At 46.1% G+C, this 19,529-nt stretch overlaps 2 protein-coding genes across 7 annotated transcripts; one reads left to right on the top strand and one right to left on the bottom strand.

Moving 5' to 3' along the window:
- Positions 1–64: 64 nt before the first annotated feature.
- xpnpep1 (X-prolyl aminopeptidase (aminopeptidase P) 1, soluble) lies at positions 65–14,549 on the top strand. Of its 6 annotated transcripts, none has more exons than XM_076985085.1 (21): positions 65–204; positions 340–467; positions 1,463–1,587; positions 2,887–2,950; positions 3,515–3,619; positions 3,880–3,972; positions 5,543–5,686; positions 6,281–6,376; positions 6,580–6,661; positions 6,751–6,961; positions 8,438–8,527; positions 8,725–8,775; positions 10,951–11,009; positions 11,611–11,688; positions 11,785–11,856; positions 12,220–12,280; positions 12,652–12,721; positions 12,856–13,029; positions 13,239–13,315; positions 13,514–13,612; positions 14,412–14,549. In XM_076985085.1, exons 3-21 carry the CDS (start codon positions 1,471–1,473, stop codon positions 14,529–14,531), a joined length of 1,863 nt encoding a protein of 620 aa, XP_076841200.1. In that variant the 5' UTR covers positions 65–204; positions 340–467; positions 1,463–1,470; the 3' UTR covers positions 14,532–14,549. The 6 variants fall into 6 exon arrangements, with proteins under 6 accessions (XP_076841200.1, XP_076841199.1, XP_076841198.1 ...); XM_076985084.1 differs by having other exon boundaries at positions 340–461; positions 1,454–1,587; XM_076985083.1 differs by having other exon boundaries at positions 340–461.
- On the bottom strand, positions 13,812–17,043 carry LOC143485597 (uncharacterized). The gene is made up of 3 exons (XM_076985089.1): positions 16,615–17,043; positions 16,130–16,226; positions 13,812–15,113 (listed from the first exon to the last, which is right to left on the bottom strand). Exons 1-3 carry the CDS (start codon positions 16,709–16,711, stop codon positions 14,870–14,872), a joined length of 438 nt encoding a protein of 145 aa, XP_076841204.1. The 5' UTR covers positions 16,712–17,043; the 3' UTR covers positions 13,812–14,869.
- Between the last annotated feature and the right edge of the window lie 2,486 nt (positions 17,044–19,529).

A 19,529-nucleotide genomic window follows, 5' to 3' on the forward strand; every position in this document is an offset into this window, starting at 1 on the left:
CTAGGCAAACATAAGCCCCGCACTACCTCAGTGCTTATTGAAGGAAGGAAGGCGAGTCTCGCGCACTCCACCTGACTGGACGCGCGAGTCCGTCACGTGACAGCATACGTCAACTATGTAATGGCAGCCTCCTGTTTTCTAAATGAACACAAGGAACGGTAGAGTTTAAATAGCAGTTTTAACATCAACAACCACATCTCGAAGGTAACTCGCGACATATTTAGCATTATGTTATCACGACATGTAACCTCGACTAACAAAATGGAGAGAGATTGTTTGCGTTGGGCATGGACGTTGTTTGGCGTGCTATAAATGCATGTTTTTGTATCTTATCTTTAGCACTGTGGCTAGCCAGCTGCCCCTCGGCGTGTTGAGCCACACCGCGTGTTGGGAGCAGCGTTAAAAACGAAGTTCTGTCATTGTTTCGTGAACTTTCTTCTTGAAGACAACAGTTTTGATAAGTAAAAGTGCAAATATATTTTTTAAAGAAAGTTCTTTGAAACCTCCCTTTTCAGATTAACGGCGATGGGAATTTACCACACCTCAAAAACGCAACTCATTTGAGCCAATTAGGGATTTAAACTCTACTTCATGTGTGGTAGTTAAATATGCATTACCATATGTAGTTTAGGTAATGTCAAATAAAGAGGCAATTAATTTGACAGCTTGTTTATTTTCCCGTTGTGGAGCGTCGTGCAAGAATCTAGCCAATCAGTGATCACGCCTGTGTTTCCGTTGATGTGATTGGACAGTGCACTGACCTCAAACTCCCACGTTGCGTAATGAATTGTTTTAATGACAGACATATGATTTGATGGTCCATGCTTATAGTTTATGAAGATGTTTGTTAAAGTCGACGCAGGTTATAATAAACACCAAAAATTGTAAAAAAAAAAAAAGAATATTCTTTGAATATAGCTGATATACTGTTAATGCTACTGTCAGCATCATCTTGAAGTGGAATTGGTGTCTGATGAACTACCAGTAGTCAATGTTTAACAAGAGGGCAGAGACAATTGGCAGTTTTATTAAACTTAAAGGTTACAGTTTAGAACACAGTCCAACATTTAGACCGGTGTTACCTGACAGGTGTTCAATCTCAGAGAAAGAGAGGAAGAAATGAGCTCAGGTAAAGTTTGTAGTCTTTAGGTTGGTGAGTGTTGTCCAGGCTGAGAGGGTTTTGCATTTACTGTATCCTTGTTAGGGGAGTTTATTCAGTTTTACAACAGTGGTTTTTGCTGCCATGAATGTCAATGAAGATCAGGTTAGCTTGTGGCTAATTGTTCCCTGCTGGTATTTGCATTTGCATTTAGTGGTGTTATTGTTTTTTGGTTGGAGGGCTCATTTAAAGTGTATTGTTGTGTGTGTGTGTGTGCGCTGTGACGTTTTTGTTCTGATGTGTGCACGCATACTTTATTGGTTCTAATGTGTGTACGGTTTGTGCTCTGTGTATGCGTGGCAGACGCTAGAATGTCCCCCAAGATCACGGTGGAGCTGTTGCGGCAGCTGAGGCAGGTGATGAAGAGCAGTAAGTACGTCACCGAGCCCATCCAGGCTTACATCATCCCCTCAGGTGACGCCCACCAGGTGAGAGCCCTTAACCCACCGCACCTGAGCACACAACCTGGACTGAAAACCAGTGACAAGACAGAGGCCAATAATGCATAACCCCATCTAGTTCTGCATAGACAGTAGTAAGGGACATTAGGTCAAAATCAGGACAACATCAAAAATGTGTTAATCTTATGGTGCGTCTTGTTGTGGCAGCTGAAAACCATTAAAGTGTCCACATTGGAATTAACTGAACAGCTGATATAATTCAGATATAATGTAATAGATAAAAACAGGGTTTAAGATACAGTACAGGCCAAAGGTTTGGACACACCTTATCATTCAATGGGTTTTTTTTTTTATTTTCACGACTATTTACATTGTAGGTTCACTGAAGGCATCAAAACTATGAATCATGTGGAGTTATGTACTTAACAAAAAAAGGTGAAATAACTGAAAACATGTTTTATATTTTAGTCTCTAGCCACCCTTTGCTCTGATTACTGCACACTCTTGGCATTCTCTCAATGAGCTTCAAGAGGTAGTCACCTGAAATGGGTTTCAGGTGTGTCTTATCAGGGTTAATTAGTGGAAGCCCATTGAGAGAATGCCAATAGTGTGCAAAGCAGTGGGGTATAACCCAAAGAACCTTGAACCAGGAGATCTAACATTCAAACATTGACCCACAAGAACCAACTCAAGATGAAGAGACTAAACGCACACACACAGAGTATCCAAACTAAACAAGGAACAGCTGCCCGTACTTACAAGGGGCGGAGCTACAAAAGAGGTGTGAACAAAGCAAAACGTAGACTTGAGACACGCAAGGGGGCCAAAACATGACCAACTGCATGGATGTAGCATGTAGCAGTTTTAGGTCTCAGTAATTATAAACCTGGAGTCATGTTTTAGACTTCCATGCAGCGTCCTCTAAGTTACCAGGATTCTGATCTACGATCAGTTTTAGCTTATGATGCTATACATTAACTTTTGCAAAGAAATATACAAGTGTCACAGCTATTGTATATCTAATAACATCTATCATCGTTCCATATATACTAATGCACCAAGTTCAAATCGTCATAAATAATTTTTTTAACAATTTTTCTTTGGGTTTTCTTATTTATACTTGGGTTAGAAATAATATATTCCAACATTTAGAGTATTAACTTTTATCCCAAAACAAATTCATAAATAAAAATGGAAAAAAACCCAGACGAATCTGATGTTGAGTCCGACACTTTGGAGTCCGACACACTCATAAACACAAACCTAATACACTTGTGAATGGTGTAAATACTTCATCGCACGTGTCTCTGTCCTCTCGTGTCCTAGAGTGAATACATCGCTCCCTGTGACTGCAGACGCGAGTTCATCTGCGGTTTCAACGGATCGGCAGGTAGGGGGCGCTGTACGCCCAGACTGATTGGATAATGACGTTCTCTGTCGTAGTGCTTTGACTTGTCGTGTTGTCACGTAGCTACCATGTTAATACCACACGAAACAAAGAGCCCTTTGCAGGGTGTTGTGGGGGTAGTTAGGGGAAACTGCTCGGTCTGAAACCCAAGCCACAATGGAAACCTTGCACCTTGTTAAACCTTGTTACACACACACACACACACACACACACACCTGCATGAAAGATAAGGAACAAAGTGCTACCTAATATAAACCACATATGCAACATGACTGACCCCATTAGATAATAGAGTCTAGGGTTATTACACACACCTCATATGTCCCCAGTCTGTAAGGCTATTAACTGAGATTGTTAGGCCCGAGTACACTTGAAAGTGGGTATGAATACAGGTCATGTTTGTGTGTGTTGTGTGGCCAGCACAAAGTTATCCACAACTCGGGAATCTTGACTGCATGCGCTTCACTGCTGGTCCCCTGTCTAGTGTGTGTGTGTGTGTGTGTTGCGTCTCCTTCATGTCTTCCTGTGTACACCGGCTGCTTTTAGGCACCGCCATCGTCACGGATCAGCACGCAGCCATGTGGACGGATGGGAGGTACTTCCTGCAGGCCAACCAACAGATGGACAACAACTGGACTCTAATGAAAATGGGTAATCTTAACCTTCAACCCACAAACCACGACTGGCGACGCCTCCTTCCATGTGCCAAACGTGCCATTGGAAACATTCTCACATTTACACTGCTTCCACCAGTCGTGACCCAAAGGTAACGTGTGTTCGTTTTGGGTCTCAGAACGGGTCGTCTGATCTTCTTAAAGTGACTCAGTTAATGTTAATCTGCATGCCCTAAAGCCTCTAAAAACCCTTAGAGGAGCTCTAGAGTATTAATATATTTGTGCGCCCGTGTCCAGGTCTGAAGGAGACGTTGTCCCAGGAGGACTGGCTCATTAGTGTCCTGCCAGAAAACTCCAGAGTTGGGGTCGACCCCTGGATCATCGCTGCCGGTCAGTATCAAGTTGGTTAGGATATGAAAGACAGTTGATCTGTCAGAGTATTGGCACCCTCTGGCATATCTGAAGTGAAAAAACATAAAATAGAAAGCATTTAAGTTGCTTTTAAAATTAGCATTAGCTAAAATACCCAGAAAGTGTACTTTAAACTCTCACTTTACAATTGGTTAATGTTGCATGAGAAATGTACCTCTCTACAATCTCCCTCCAATTAACTTTTAGCTGTCTGCCTTGGTTAATTATACATTCCATTCTGCATTAGAATCCTTAAATGACGAATGCAATCAATTTGCAATATTTTTGTTAACAAAAAACTTTCCATTAGGTACAACACAGAATTTTTGTTCTTGGGAAAGACAGGCTGACCAGGTTGGCACACACAGAGTTTGAGGAGAGCTTCAGAGTTCCCTCCCTAGTGTCCTGGGGGCTCGAGCTGATCTGGGTGTATTAAAATGGAGGGCAAATCTGTGATGATTAGTTCTTAATTTATAGATTCTTACTACTGCACTTTTATACTTTAAGTTTTTTTGTACTTCTACAGTACCTTTTGGTGATATTAGAGGTGTATTCAACTAAGTATTTTCATAATCGAATCTGATTTTCCCTTTAGTCGACTAATAGTCGAATCAGGGTTTTTTTATCTAGAGCACGTTAAACGGGATCCCGTTCTCATTAAGGACTTTTTTCCACTTCAAAGTAAAAACTTAAAACACTCAGATAAATGAATAAACATGGTAGGTTGGCTTTATTCAGCATATATATATATATATATATATATATACACTTATTTATTTTTTAATGAAACGTTAGAGAACATTAACAAAAAAAAGTCGCCGTCAGTGCGCATATGGAACTGTCAGATAGGCACTGTGCAAAATGTCTAAAATAATTTAAATAAAATATGCCTGCCTGAAAATATAAAAAAATTGCCACACAACAGCAAAAAATATTATAAGTAAAGGTTCAAGTAACGGGGTTTAAAAAGCAAACAAAAACAAAAAATATTTATAGGCCTACTTGCCGAGATGCACCGCGACGAGACGACACGACCGAAACGACAAACGGCTGAACTGTTTTTTTTTTTTTTTCTTACGCGTTTTAAATGGTATGCCATGTTGGTTGTTTACTTTGTTTGATTCATCTGTATTTTTTTCAAAATACTCCCACACTTTTGAAGTTTTTTTTAGTAGCCATTATAATCTGGGCGGACGCTGATCCTGTAGCGTATTCAGCTCCGCTCGTTTGGATTGTGCAACTGCAGGGTGTGATGTATTTATTTAATGCGCACACATCATTTAAAAATATTTATTAACAGAAATTAGGAAGATTTTAAGATTTTATTTGACAAAAGGCCATATATAACGAAAACAAAGACATTTAATGTAACAACTAATTCTTAGCAGCATCCTTAGCAGCAGGTCACCCCTAGGTGATATATAAATTAAACTTCTTATTAGGCTATGTTGGTGTGTCATTGATTTGGATGTTTTGGAGGTCTGTTGATGTGTGGGTGTTGGTGCTGTGGTGATGGGGGTGCTGTGTTTATGGGGGTGCTGTGTTTCAGATCAGTGGAAGACCATGTCTAAAGCCCTCAGAAGTGCTGGACACTCGCTTGTTGCTCTTCAGGAGAATCTCATCGACATCGTCTGGGAAGATCGACCTGCCAGACCCAGCGCACCGCTCAGCGTCCTGGGACTGAAATACACCGGTCAGTATGCACACACACACTCTCTCTCTCTCTCTCTCACACACACACTCTCTCTCACACACACACATGCGCGCACACACACACACACTCGCACTCATGCACTCACACGTACACACACACTCTCGTACGCACACACACACACACACACACACACACACACAATCAGTTTTGTTGCTCATTATAATCTCTCAAACACATTAATTGTTCTGGGTAAGGACACACATACTTTAATGAGCTGAAGAGTTACTGATTTTCTGTGTGTATACATGCACACATTTCTACCTTACATGGTCTCATCATACATGGGATGAGAGAAATTCACAGGATAGTTACTTACCATGCTTAAATTGAATTTTTAATTTGAATGTAATTCTATTGAAATTGTTCAATCGTTCAAGCTTTTATACCGTAGAAATAAAATACTTAGAACTTAGACGTTCCTCAACATGAATATATTAAATTAGAACTGTACTGATGTTAGTAGTAGTATAACTGAGATGTTGTTAGTAGTGCGGTGGCAGTGTTATGTATTGTAATGTATGTGTGTTGGAGATTCATACGTGAAGGTGATGTCTTGCTGCCCATCCTGAACAGGTCTGAGTTGGCAGGATAAAGTCCTGCAGCTGAGGAGCAAGATGGCGGAACGGAAGATCTCCTGGTTTGTCGTGACGGCCCTGGACGAGATTGCATGTGTGTATTAGTAATCTTCAGTTTGTGTGTGTGTCTTATTACATGCATTAATAAGCTGTTATTACCTTGTGCATTATTTTAATAGTGTTACTGGGCTGATGTCTTCTCTATGTCCAGTGGGCTGAGTGAAGATAATTAGTGCTTCAGCTGGGGGTGTATCGTTAGTTTAAACCATGTGAAGGTTTGGTCTTTCTTCTCCGCAGGGCTGTTTAACCTGCGAGGCTCTGATATAGAATACAACCCTGTGTTCTTCGCCTATGCCATCATCGGCATGAACAGCATACGGTAACGCTGCGTCCTTGGACACGCCCTCTAATGGCTGTGGGTGGTGAGAGTGGCTGAGGGTTGTTGGCCGTGTTCTCCTGGACCCTCAGGTTGTTCCTGGATGAGAAGCGCGTGGCGGACCCGGCGGTGTGCGAGCACTTGGAGCTGGCCGAGCCCAGCAGGGCGGAGCTGCGTGTGGAGTGCCTCCCCTACGAGCGTGTGCACCACCAGCTGCAGGCCATCTGCTCCACCCTCGGACCCAAGGACAAGGTGTGGATCTGTGACAAGGCCAGCTGCGCCCTCACCCAGGCCATCCCCAAGGTGAGTGGGAGGGGCAGGGGGGGGTGTAGGGAGGGGCAGGAGGGGTGTAGGGAGGGGCAGGGGGTTGTGGGGAGGGGCAGGAGGGGTGTAGGGAGGGGCAGGAGGGGTGTAGGGAGGGGCGGGGGGGTGTAGGGAGGGGCAGGGGGGATATAGGGAGGGGAAGGTCAGACAGCAAGTGGAGTGTCGGCCGACTGGATGGAGTGGGGAAAGGTGAAACAGTCTCTCTCAGACCACGTCTCAAGTGAGTGAGAGGAAACCACGTTTCAAAGGTCATAATGAATGCAAGTAAAAAACAGGAAGTTACGCGAGGTCATGCTGACCTGCTGTAAGATATTTTGGTTTTTGATTCTCACATTTTATTTTGCGAGCGTCTCAAGTCTGGTCTCAACGAGTCCATCGGAGTGATGAATGTTGTCACTAGTGAGATTCTCAAAGCCAGACAGCAGTTTGTGATCAAACTGTTCCCAGGATCACAGACTGTCTCTCACTTTATGTACTCTCAGAACTGTGGTTCCAGCCAGTAACTTAATGACATTTGTGGCTAATCCATCCATTAAAATCTCTCCGTCCTTGATCAGTATCTGAAACGTTGTAACCCAGACCTTCCAGTACCCTTATCAACCAGCTTCCTGCCGTCTGAAACGCTGTTCTCGCTGGACTCGCTATAACAGCTGTATCCATCCTGAGTGCAGATGTTTTTTTCTTTTGTGTTATTTCTCTAGAACAGTTAAACACATTTTATCAAAGGTGCTGACATCTAAGCAAATGTGTTCGTCGTCAGATTCTCGGTTCGTGTGCGTAGGATATTTGCAGATAGTTTTCTAGCATAAAGATGCTAGTCTACCAGCAGCCAGTGTACACAGAACTTTAGACTGTGAGGGTCGTGAAAACGCAGCGGAGACGTGAGCGGAGAGCCCTCGGCCCAGCAAGGTCCTCTACCCTCAGTCTTGGGATCTTCCCTCCCGAGACACATCACACCACAGCACGGAACAGAATTACGGAGGCGTAAGACTTGCCGAAGAACAAAGCATAAATATTGGGAGTAAATCTGTATACATTAGCATAAAACGGCATTGGAGACAACCATCGAAGAGCTTAAACATGCAAGATATGTAGGATGGGCGTATTAATCCCTTCACTAACTCGTCTGCTCTAACATACACTAACATACTGTGTTCGACTGAATGATTTATAAATTCTGAATTCTGTTATGGTTACTACTTAGAGCCTCTTCTGTAAGAAATACAACAGATTTTGTTTGTTCAGATTCTTATTTAAATTCGATATGGCCATTTAAAAACCTCTGATTTTAATACGTTATTTTTTATTTATTATTTTAAATATTTTTTTGACTATTATTTTCCACAGTGGGCTTATTTTATTAGTCGACCTCAGATCAGTTACAGTAACATGAAGATGTTTAAAACAGGGCCTGTCTCAAACCTCTTGCTTATGGAGCTGATTTCACTGTCTCAGATGCACAGGTCTCCAGTCCCCTACACTCCACTGTGTCTGGCCAAGGCAGTGAAGAATCCCACAGAGATACAGGGCATGCGCACAGCACACGTAAGTACCCCCCCCCCACAGACGCCTTCCCGCGCAGACACCCCCCCCTCACAGACAGGCACTATTTTGCTACAAACCTTTTGCTTTATTTCATTCCAACCTTTCACGCCCAGGCTTGAGCTGTGCATATGACTGCCGTGGCATGAAATTCACGTGTTCTGCAATGTTACATTCACGTGTGCCAACTCTCGTTTCAGATCAAAGATGCTGTGGCCCTCTGTGAGCTTTTTGCGTGGATGGAGAAAGAGGTACCGCCCCACAGTTAGACCACCTCACCGCCCCACAGTTAGACCACCTCACCGCCCCACAGTTAGACCTCCTCACCGCCCCACAGTTAGACCACCTCACCGCCCCACAGTTAGACCTCCTCACCGCCCCACAGTTAGACCTCCTCACCGCCCCACAGTTAGACCACCTCACCGCCCCACAGTTAGACCACCTCACCGCCCCACAGTTAGACCTCCTCACCGCCCCACAGTTAGACCTCCTCACCTCCTCACCGCCCCACAGTTAGACCTCCTCACCGCCCCACAGTTAGACCACCTCACCGCCCCACAGTTAGACCTCCTCACCGCCCCACAGTTAGACCTCCTCACCGCCCCACAGTTAGACCTCCTCACCGCCCCACAGTTAGACCACCTCACCGCCCCACAGTTAGACCACCTCACCGCCCCACAGTTAGACCTCCTCACCGCCCCACAGTTAGACCTCCTCACCGCCCCACAGTTAGACCTCCTCACCGCCCCACATCACCGCCCCACAGTTAGACCTCCTCACCGCCCCACAGTTAGACCTCCTCACCGCCCCACAGTTAGACCTCCTCACCGCCCCACAGTTAGACCACCTCACCGCCCCACAGTTAGACCTCCTCACCGCCCCACAGTTAGACCTCCTCACCGCCCCACAGTTAGACCTCCTCACCGCCCCACAGTTAGACCTCCTCACCGCCCCACAGTTAGACCTCCTCACCGCCCCACAGTTAGACCTCCTCACCGCCCCACAGTTAGACCTCCTCACCGCCCCACAGTTAGACCACCTCACCGCCCCACAGTTAGACCTCCTCACCGCCCCACAGTTAGACCACCTCACCGCCCCACAGTTAGACCTCCTCACCGCCCCACAGTTAGACCTCCTCACCGCCCCACAGTTAGACCTCCTCACCGCCCCACAGTTAGACCTCCTCACCGCCCCACAGTTAGACCTCCTCACCGCCCCACAGTTAGACCTCCTCACCGCTCCCCACAGTTAGACCTCCTCACCGCTGCCCACAGTTAGACCTCCTCACGCTGCCCACAGTTAGACCTCCTCACCGCTCCCCACAGTTAGACCACCTCACCGCCCCACAGTTAGACCTCCTCACCGCTCCCCACAGTTAGACCACCTCACCGCCCCACAGTTAGACCACCTCACCGCCCCACAGTTAGACCACCTCACCGCCCCACAGTTAGACCACCTCACCGCTCCCCACAGTTAGACCTCCTCACCGCCCCACAGTTAGACCTCCTCACCGCCCCACAGTTAGACCACCTCACCGCCCCACAGTTAGACCACCTCACCGCCCCACAGTTAGACCTCCTCACCGCCCCACAGTTAGACCTCCTCACCGCCCCACAGTTAGACCTCCTCACCGCCCCACAGTTAGACCTCCTCACCGCCCCACAGTTAGACCTCCTCACCGCTCCCCACAGTTAGACCTCCTCACGCTGCCCACAGTTAGACCTCCTCACCGCTCCCCACAGTTAGACCACCTCACCGCCCCACAGTTAGACCACCTCACCGCCCCACAGTTAGACCACCTCACCGCTCCCCACAGTTAGACCACCTCACCGCTCCCCACAGTTAGACCACCTCACCGCTCCCCACAGTTAGACCTCCTCACCGCCCCACAGTTAGACCACCTCACCGCCCCACAGTTAGACCTCCTCACCGCCCCACAGTTAGACCTCCTCACCGCCCCACAGTTAGACCTCCTCACCGCTCCCCACAGTTAGACCTCCTCACCGCTCCCCACAGTTAGACCTCCTCACCGCCCCACAGTTAGACCTCCTCACCGCTCCCCCGTCAACACTTACAATGATTATTAATGGACGTGTGTAAAACATATTTCAAGATTGCACAAAGGAAATTGCTGAGTGCTGTGTAGTTGGAGATAATACAATTATCTCTGAGAAACCTTTGGACATAGGTCCTTCATTGAGAAAGGTGCTTGTAGATATGCACAGAGGCTGAATAGCTGCTGCTCAAACTGTTGTAATCGGTGAATTTGGGTAGATATGTATTGAAGACGCAAAGTACCAAAGAGATAGAACAACACCAAAATGTCCCATGATACCATCAGCATGACTCAACTTTTCTGGGCACGGCAGCTGGGGAATCTTGCCAAATAGATCACATCTAAGAATGGTGGCAATATTGTTTTCTAGATTCCCAAAGGCACGGTCACCGAGATGTCAGCAGCAGATAAAGCAGAGGAATTTCGCAGGTGAGCTGTACAACCAGGCGACCTTTCAGGTCACCCGTCACCTCAGTAGTGTCTGCTGCTCTCATATGAGGGGTTGTGGTTTTATTAAGGGGGACGATACCACACAGTTACTATTTCAAGAATCTGGAAGACAAAGTGTAACTTGTGGCTCAGATTCAGCCTGGCTGTTACTTTAAGAAAGGTCACAGGCAGTATGACCTTGATGTGATCTCTGGTGTGTTACTTGTTTTAATTGGCAAGGAATAATCCTCAAAATGCTAAAATGTTTAAAAGTGAATAAAAGATAATGGGGCCCTTATTAGCTTTTTTTTACTGAGGGATTATTTTAAGGTTAAGAGTATGATTTTCATTGCAAGGTGCAACTTGAGTTCATAGCATCAAAAAACTTTGGAGGAGTTCAGAACCGATCAGACCGAGAGATTTTCAGTTTGAGATTCTTTGAGTTGTGCAATGAGTCTTGCAATTACACAAGAAGACCTAAGATGTCCGTCAGCAATGCCGAGAAAACTTATCTAGAACTGAAAACGTAATCTAGAAGGATCCATAGTTAGTAAAGTTCTGATCACTGTGTGAATATAAACCCCTTTTGCTTTTGCTCCAGTCAACAGAATGACTTCGTTGGCCTCAGTTTCCCCACCATCTCCAGCGTTGGCCCGAACGGAGCCATCATCCACTATCAGTAAACTCTTGTTAATCCGATTCTGCCCATGTAAAATAATCCTAGTCCACGTTGTAATGCTGCTGATGTGTGGTAACTGTCTCCCTGCTGTTTCAGGCCTCTCCCGGAGACCAACCGGACTCTGTGTCTTAACGAGATGTACCTCATCGACTCCGGGGCGCAGTACATGTATGTTCACGCCACGTCACCCGCTCACGTTCATCAAACACGTCAGGGCCCCTTATGCACATAGACGAGCCTGATTTAGATCGGCGCGGCACGGACGCTCAACGCGACGGAGCTCGTTAAGTGATGGCACCGTGTTCGCTCCTCGTTCGTTTAATACGTTCGCGGTTTGCCAGTTGAAATCTTCGGTTCTGATCCGGCAGGTCACAGGTGTGTGCTTGGCATTCTCTTGCTTTAATGAGAGGTTTCGTGCATGAACCATGCTCTGACGAGAGTAAAGCTTTTCCGTTAGCCGGACCCAGACACGTGCAGAGACGTCTCACGCGTGCTGAGGTTCGTCCGACTGCTTCTGTGTCTCGTTCACAGGGACGGAACAACAGACGTGACCCGCACCGTGCACTTCGGGTCTCCCACGGACTACGAGAAGGTAATTCAGATCTCTAATTCAAGAGTTCAGATCTCTGTTGATTCCTCACCGTAGATTAACCAAAAGGCTAAAGTATTACAAATACATTTGCATTTGTTCACAGAATTCATTCTAGATAATAGTACAGATAGGCCAGAATTCAAGATGCCCTTGAACCAGACTACTGCTAAACTAACATTGCCATTGAAATCTATGAAACGTACTGCCTATAAGACCCTTTACAGGCACGTGTGCACTAAGTACAGGCCCCCTCAGCCAACTATAGTTATAGATCTTTCATTGTAAGGCTCCTTGTCCTCTGGTTCCCTCTGCAGTACGTTAAAGGTATTGCAGCAAGGTCAGTCATCTCCTGTGCTTGTGTTTCGTTTCAGGAGTGTTTCACGTACGTTCTCAAGGGCCACATCGCCGTCAGCGCTGCAGTGTTTCCCAACGGAACCAAAGGTATGTGATCGCCACTGGCTGTGAAACCTGAACTGGGTCCACCCTGCGCAAGAGGGTCACAGCACTGCCCTCGCTAGGCTTTTGATTCGACCGGTTACTCATCCCACGCAACAGAACTGAACGTGTGTGTTTAGGACACTTGCTGGACTCCTTCGCCCGCGCTGCCCTGTGGGACTCCGGGCTGGACTACCTGCACGGCACGGGTCACGGTGTGGGCTGCTTCCTCAACGTGCATGAAGGCCCATGTGGAATCAGCTACAAGACCTTCGCCGACGAGCCGCTGGAGGCCGGCATGATATTGAGTGACGGTATGGACACGACCATACACCCTTACACGCACACAGCCAGCCAGAGCTTTGCCACGTCTTTTGTACCCTCAGTCACAGATATATACGGAATTGAATTTTTATTGCTGTGATACCATTTAATATCAGTAGGTGGCACTCTAACATTTCCCCATTCACTGCAATGATTTGAGAAGGCTTCATCGTCTCCCTCTCTTGTGACCTGTGTGCAGAGCCTGGGTACTACGAGGACGGCTCCTTTGGCATTCGACTGGAAAACGTTGTGCTGGTTGTTCCCACAAAACCTAAAGTAAGAACTCTATATAAGAACATGTGTAGCGTTTGGATCCACAAACTAAAATATGGTTTGGCACTGCTTTCATTGTACCAGCCTTCAGGATTTCATCAACATTTCCAGTTGTCGGGAACGTTCTTTGGGAATGTGTCACATTTATGTTTTTGGCTTGTTATGAAAACGTCGTTATTGATTTCCTTCTCTCTCTCTCAGTATAATTACAGGAACAGGGGCAGTCTGACGTTTGAGCCTCTCACACTGGTCCCCATCCAGCAGAAGATGATAAACACAGAGATGCTTACACAGAAAGAGGTGGAAACACACACCAACACACTCACCCCAACATACTCACCCCAAACACAATGACACACTCACCCCAAACTAGTCAAAACACAAAATGCTCACCCAAACAAACACCAACACATTCACTCCCACACAATACATTCGCTTAAGAACAACACACTAAATCACAAGAACATTCCTCATCCCTTCAAACACTCCACAGTTTACAGTCAGTTCAGTATGTTTACTTGTAATATTATTATTCACTGTGTCATGCTTACAGTTCACTTTATTTGAACAGATTCAAACAGCTTAAATATAAATGTGTATAAGATAAGATAAACCTTTTAAAGCACCGAGAACCTAGAGTGGCCACGCTTTGGGCGCCGCCGTACAGATTAGGGAGAAACATAGAGAGATAAACATTAGGAGGAGACAAAAAAATATGACCACAGATTATTCTCGCGAACAGGACAACAGTCTGTGTGCATGCAAAACATCCCCATAACACATACAAGCATTGATAACACGGACAGTAAGCAGTGAGAGGCGTGAGACCACCTGATCAAATCCATTTTCTTTGCTAAAGTTCGAAGAACAACGTCAGGAAACTAAGACGAAACAAAGAAGCTAAGCTAGCTGAAACAGAGGGAGTGCAGGAGCAGAGATAAAGTGCGACCGCCTCTAATGAAAGCCGGAAGAAAATAATTCATGATTTAGTATTAATGTTGTGATTTTGAGTAGCGGACACTTGAAGAGTCTGACTTTGTCTTAATCTAAAAGCAGAATACCTGTTTTAGTAAGTAAATGTGTTTTTCTCCTCCTGCAGCGGGATTGGCTGAATGATTACCATGGGAAATGCCAAGAGATAATTGGAGCAGAGCTGGAGCGGCAGGGCAGGAAGGAAGCACTGGATTGGCTGATTAGGGAAACCCAGCCAATCATGTAAAAGTTGATTGTCTTTTTTTTTTATTAACCCTGACCTAATCTTTGCAGAAAAGTGACTTTTTTGTCATTGTCTTATATAATGCGCTCTCGCTCTCGCTCTCTCTCTCTCTCTCTCTCATGAGTATGCTTCTCTTGATGCTTACTTTGTAAAGCACATCCACATCACTTCTTTCATTGTTCAATAAAACAAAAGTGAATCATTAAATTGGCATTTTTGCCATCGATTTTTTGCATCCCTTAAAAACACAAACATAAAAACCCGACTCTTGTCGTGTCTCAGATGGAACCTTCCACGGGTCACCGGGGTCACCGGCAGGGTCACCGGGGTCACCGGCGGGGTCAGCAGGGCGAGTCCAGCAGTATGGGCGGGGCATGAGGGGTGGCGGCCATCTCCTGCCGCCCGACAGCCAGCGCGTTGCTATAGATGTAATAGATTTCGTGGACGTCTCTGGGCGGCTTCTGTTCCCATAGCAATGTCCATATATTCCGGACGCTCCGCCTCCTCTCCACCTCCTCGCACACTAGCTCCTCCCCCGATCCGCCGGCCACGGCACTCTCGTACGCGCACGCTCGCTTCCACCACCTACAGGAGACGGGGTGTAACGGCACCTGCTTACTGTACACATACTGCGTATGTATGAAATATTCACACACGCTTTACAACATGTCTCGGGCACCATGGAGTCCACAGGTCATGGCAGGATCACGTCCCTCCATTGAACATACCACTGACATGCAATGGAGGTTACTGACAGGAGACGGTCCTACCAATATCTGAAGAGTCTCTAATCACAGCAGCACAGACACACCAACCATGCCAGATCAAGATCAAGTACTAAGTACTTGGGAGCACCATGCCAGTCAAGACCCAAGACCCAAGACCTGAACCGCTGAGATGATCCAGTACCGCATGTACGATGGAGGACACTGGCAGAGAGAACTTGCAGCAACAGACATAACCAGGAGGTGGGGATCACACACAGGAACACATGCAGGAACCAGCAGGACATCCCCCCCCCCCACACCCCAATGGGAGGAACCACAGTGTGGCGGAGAACAATGAAGCAAACGAGGCCGAGATCCTGTGGGACCTGCAGATCCAGACCCAGATCCAGACCCAGATCCAGACATCTCGGCAGTGGGCAAGACGCAGAAAACAGCAGCGGTAGTAGATGTTGCGGTTTGAAGTAAAGGGGAACGCCCAAAGGAAGAAATATGAGAACTTAAAAAAAAAAAAACACACCAGGGACGGAAAGAGGAAATGGAAAGAACATGGAAGTTTAACATCAAAGTTAAAAGTCCCAGTGGTGCGGGGGGTGGACGGGGCGGTGACCCGTAAACTGGAGGAGTGGCTCCAACAGAACCCAGGCGTTACAACATCGATCTCTGACCAGAAGAGCACTATACTAGGACGGGCAAAAATCTCCCTGGTAGAAGACTCAAGTGATGGATATGACATCAAGATACACACACAGTCACAAGGAGAAAAGACACCAAACGACATCAGAGGTACACAGAACAACATAAGCCCAACAACCTAGTGAAGACCAACACAAACATCTGATCTCACATCAGCACTCCTGATCCCAGATGTCTTACCTCCTTCGCTTGCAGCAGGACACGCAGCACACGGCGGCCGCCATGGTCAGTGCGCACGCGGCCAATGACAGGATGATGATGTTGAACACTTTAAACTCTGCAGAGCAGGAGAATGAGACAGAGCGCAAATCTGAGCAACCTGCCTCTCGCAAACATTGTGAAAGTGCCAAAATACGACAGGTATAAATATTGACCCTACAAACAATATAATTCGATAAATCCTTCAATCGTGAGGTCCAGAAACATCCAGAAAGTGGTTTAGAATACCATGGGACACTAGTGTATTTCAAGATTGATAAATTAGAGGTTAGAAAGAATGCACAGATATTCACTAAGTTTTTACTTATTAAGTACTTAAGTAAACTTTTTGAAATAGTTGCAGCTGCAGCAGGCGCCCCCTAGTGGTCGGGAACGCAGGTACTCTTTATCTTTTACACTGGTCTTCAAGCTTCAGTAGCCAAACTGGTGCTGAAAGGTGGACTCACCGGCTTGGGCCCTGGTCTCGGTGCTGCCCGCGTCCTGCACAGAGGCCACTCTGTTCGGGGAGGAGACGGTGCCCGCTGGCCACAGACTGCCACCCATAGCGCCCAGGGTGTGTACAAAAGAGAGAGAGAGAGATGTAGTGTTGTGTGGAGTGCAGCCGCCCACCTCTCTCACTCCAGAGTGTTTCTCCCACCAGCTCGGAGGATAAACCCCAAACGAAGAGTTCAGAGACTAAAGACGTCAGGCAAGCTGTAGTTTGTTAACAACGGCAGGCAAGGTGGTGAGGTATGTGTACAGAGGAGGGAAACGGTGAAGGGAGGGGAGAGCAGGGTGTGTGTGTGTGTGTGTGTGTGTGTGTGTGTAGCTCAGCGGGGTGAGTTGGCCAATTACTAAACAGCTGTCATAAAGTCTAGAGAAACATATTACAGTAACAAGGAGTATCTCTTAAGACATGGGGGAGAACATTGTGGAATCATCAGATTAGGCCAGCACGGACAGTCCATTCCCGAGTTCAAACAAGATCTCCTCTGTCCTACACTAACAGTTGTCCTACACTAACAGACTGACAACTTTTGTCCTAATATGTGGAGAGCTAGATCAATAGTTACGCAACATGAGACTTCAGTGGGCTTAGGCAGGTTACCCTGGAAACATTCCTTCTACCCGCCCATCACCCCATTCTTTGTGGGCTTGTTTGTGTGTGGCTCTTTCAGCTCAACTGGCACAAGAGGAAGTGAAGGGAGGGGCCCGGGGAGAGGGGGAGGGGCCCGGGGGAGAGGGGGAGGGGCTGAGGATGGCATCCAGCCACGGCTGAAGCATTGTCCAGGAGTCCGGCTCTATAAAGATCTCCCGTTTAGTAGCTCGAGAGCATCTCAGCACCGAGCAACAGTGTGACAGCATGTAAATATTCATATCAGGAGATGCATGCCTGAGAGAATAGGGACGGTCCCTGACATCCTCTGTCTGCGTTCCCATTGGTCGAGGGGCTGAGAGAATTCATGCAAACTTCTGACACATGACGGGACTATTCATCAACAAGTGCTATTTACACACACACACACACACACACACACACACACGGACCACCAGCAAGGTCTTCTAGTGAACACTAAAGACTAAAATTTGAGTCCATTAACTGCAGAAATATAATATATTTGGTACAGGGGTTGCATTCCACTAAATGATTATCTGTGTGATTCCGTGAATTCAACATTTACAGCAGACGCTCATATCCCGAAATCAGAGGTGTCAATTCCAGGTTCAGAAAGTAAAAGTCTTCACCAGGATTTTGCTCAAGCTTGCTAAATTTTCTAATTAGTGCAATCCAGGTAAAATTAGTGCAATCAACACAATCCAGGAAGCCTGAGCAAAATCCTGGTGAGGACTTTTACTTTCTGAACCTGGAATTGACACCTCTGCCCGAAATATCAAAGTGTTCCTGTTGTCCCCTGTCACGAACAGGAAGTCAGTGCAGAAAAACACACACAAGGAACAGCTATGTGTTTCTTCTATTATTATTGACTGGGTGTATGATAATAATGATTGATAACATATAAAGGTTTTAAATTATAATTAAAAAACACTATTACACTATTACCGGTAGGAGAGTAACAGCTGTGGATGGTAAAGTGTTAGTGAACTGCCGGACATCTTAGGAGGGACCAGGAGCTAGCTGGACGTCTTCCTTCAGGCCTGTGTTCACTGTAGCTCAGACCACACAAGCCTCAAGTCAGACCACTGAGATCGGAGCAGATTAGCAGCGCATAGTCGGGCTTCAAGAGCGCTGATCCTGGGTCAGCCCCTGCACCTCAACATCACCCCAATGTAGTTTACTGTTTTTATATGGATTTCTTTTTACAGCAAATATAACACGTTTTATGTATGCTTGATGAAGATGAATGACTTTTGAAGTGCTATTTGAAACGTGTCATCCTTTTCATCCCCTGGAAAATATGCTGTCACATGCATGAACGTTAAATATCTGTCATTATCAATATGGTTTTATTTTATTTCAATTTTATATATTGAAACTATTTATTACGGATCATCTGATTGCCATGATCTTTTATTTCACTTTTTATTTCATTTGGACACATTTTGTTTTCCAGAAGAACTTCACTGATGTTTGTTCTCTGGACTTGTCTTCAAAGTCAACATTCCTGTAATATCCCCCAAATGTTAAATGTTTGAGTATTATTAGACTCTCTATAGAGAGTAAACACATACCAGCATTGCTTCCACTTTTCCTTGAGGATATGTCCACTGATTCACACAATCTCTCTCTCTCTCTCTCTCTCTCTCTCTCTCACACACACACACACACACAGTTTTGAATAAGGCTGGATTATCTCAGACAGTGGTGGGGTCACTAAGTTCTGAGTTTGCCCGTGAGAGTGTAATGAGTCCATGTTTAGTGTTTTCAGTTCCCGTGTGTGTGTGTGTGTGTGTGTGTGTGTGTGTGTGTGTGTGTTTGTTTGGGTGATGATGTGAGAGAGACACACAGAGACAGAGAGCAAAGATATGGCTCATATACTCTGACTGTTTCAATACGCTCCCAAATATCTTTGTGTATTGGTTTCCCATGTCAGGCCATTGACACAGCCACCCAGCCACAAAGGTCACTAGAGGTCAGTGACCTGAGCGCAGGGACCATTCTCATCCGTTTTCCGGCACACACCAATGCCATAGAAGCACTCAGGCGCTAACTACTAAATCACACTAATTCCCTTTCTGCTAGTTCTTGCACAACATTATTGGGCCCTTGTGACTGCATGTATTACTGCTTTCAGCTCTCCTGTAGTGACTAACTGTAACCACTAGATGGCAGAGGTCACAAGGCCTTGTGTGACACAAGGTGTACTGTGTGGTGTGTTCAGGTGGAGGTATACTGTATGGTGTGTTCAGGTGGAGGTGTACT

Source organism: Brachyhypopomus gauderio, unplaced genomic scaffold (assembly GCF_052324685.1).
Source record: "Brachyhypopomus gauderio isolate BG-103 unplaced genomic scaffold, BGAUD_0.2 sc37, whole genome shotgun sequence".
In the NCBI taxonomy this organism is placed as follows: domain Eukaryota; kingdom Metazoa; phylum Chordata; class Actinopteri; order Gymnotiformes; family Hypopomidae; genus Brachyhypopomus; species Brachyhypopomus gauderio.

Coding starts and splice junctions, on each gene's coding strand:
- xpnpep1 (XM_076985081.1), top strand. CDS start 1,426: ATGTGTGTACGGTTTGTGCTCTGTGTATGCGTGGCAGACGCTAGAATG. Junction 11,689..11,784: donor GGAGCCATCATCCACTATCA/GTAAACTCTTGT, acceptor CTGCTGTTTCAG/GCCTCTCCCGGAGACCAACC. Junction 12,722..12,855: donor GTTTCCCAACGGAACCAAAG/GTATGTGATCGC, acceptor GTGTGTGTTTAG/GACACTTGCTGGACTCCTTC.
- LOC143485597 (XM_076985089.1), bottom strand. CDS start 16,711: ATGGGTGGCAGTCTGTGGCCAGCGGGCACCGTCTCCTCCCCGAACAGA. Junction 16,227..16,614: donor CGAGACCAGGGCCCAAGCCG/GTGAGTCCACCT, acceptor CCTGCTCTGCAG/AGTTTAAAGTGTTCAACATC. Junction 15,114..16,129: donor TCCTGCTGCAAGCGAAGGAG/GTAAGACATCTG, acceptor CGTCTCCTGTAG/GTGGTGGAAGCGAGCGTGCG.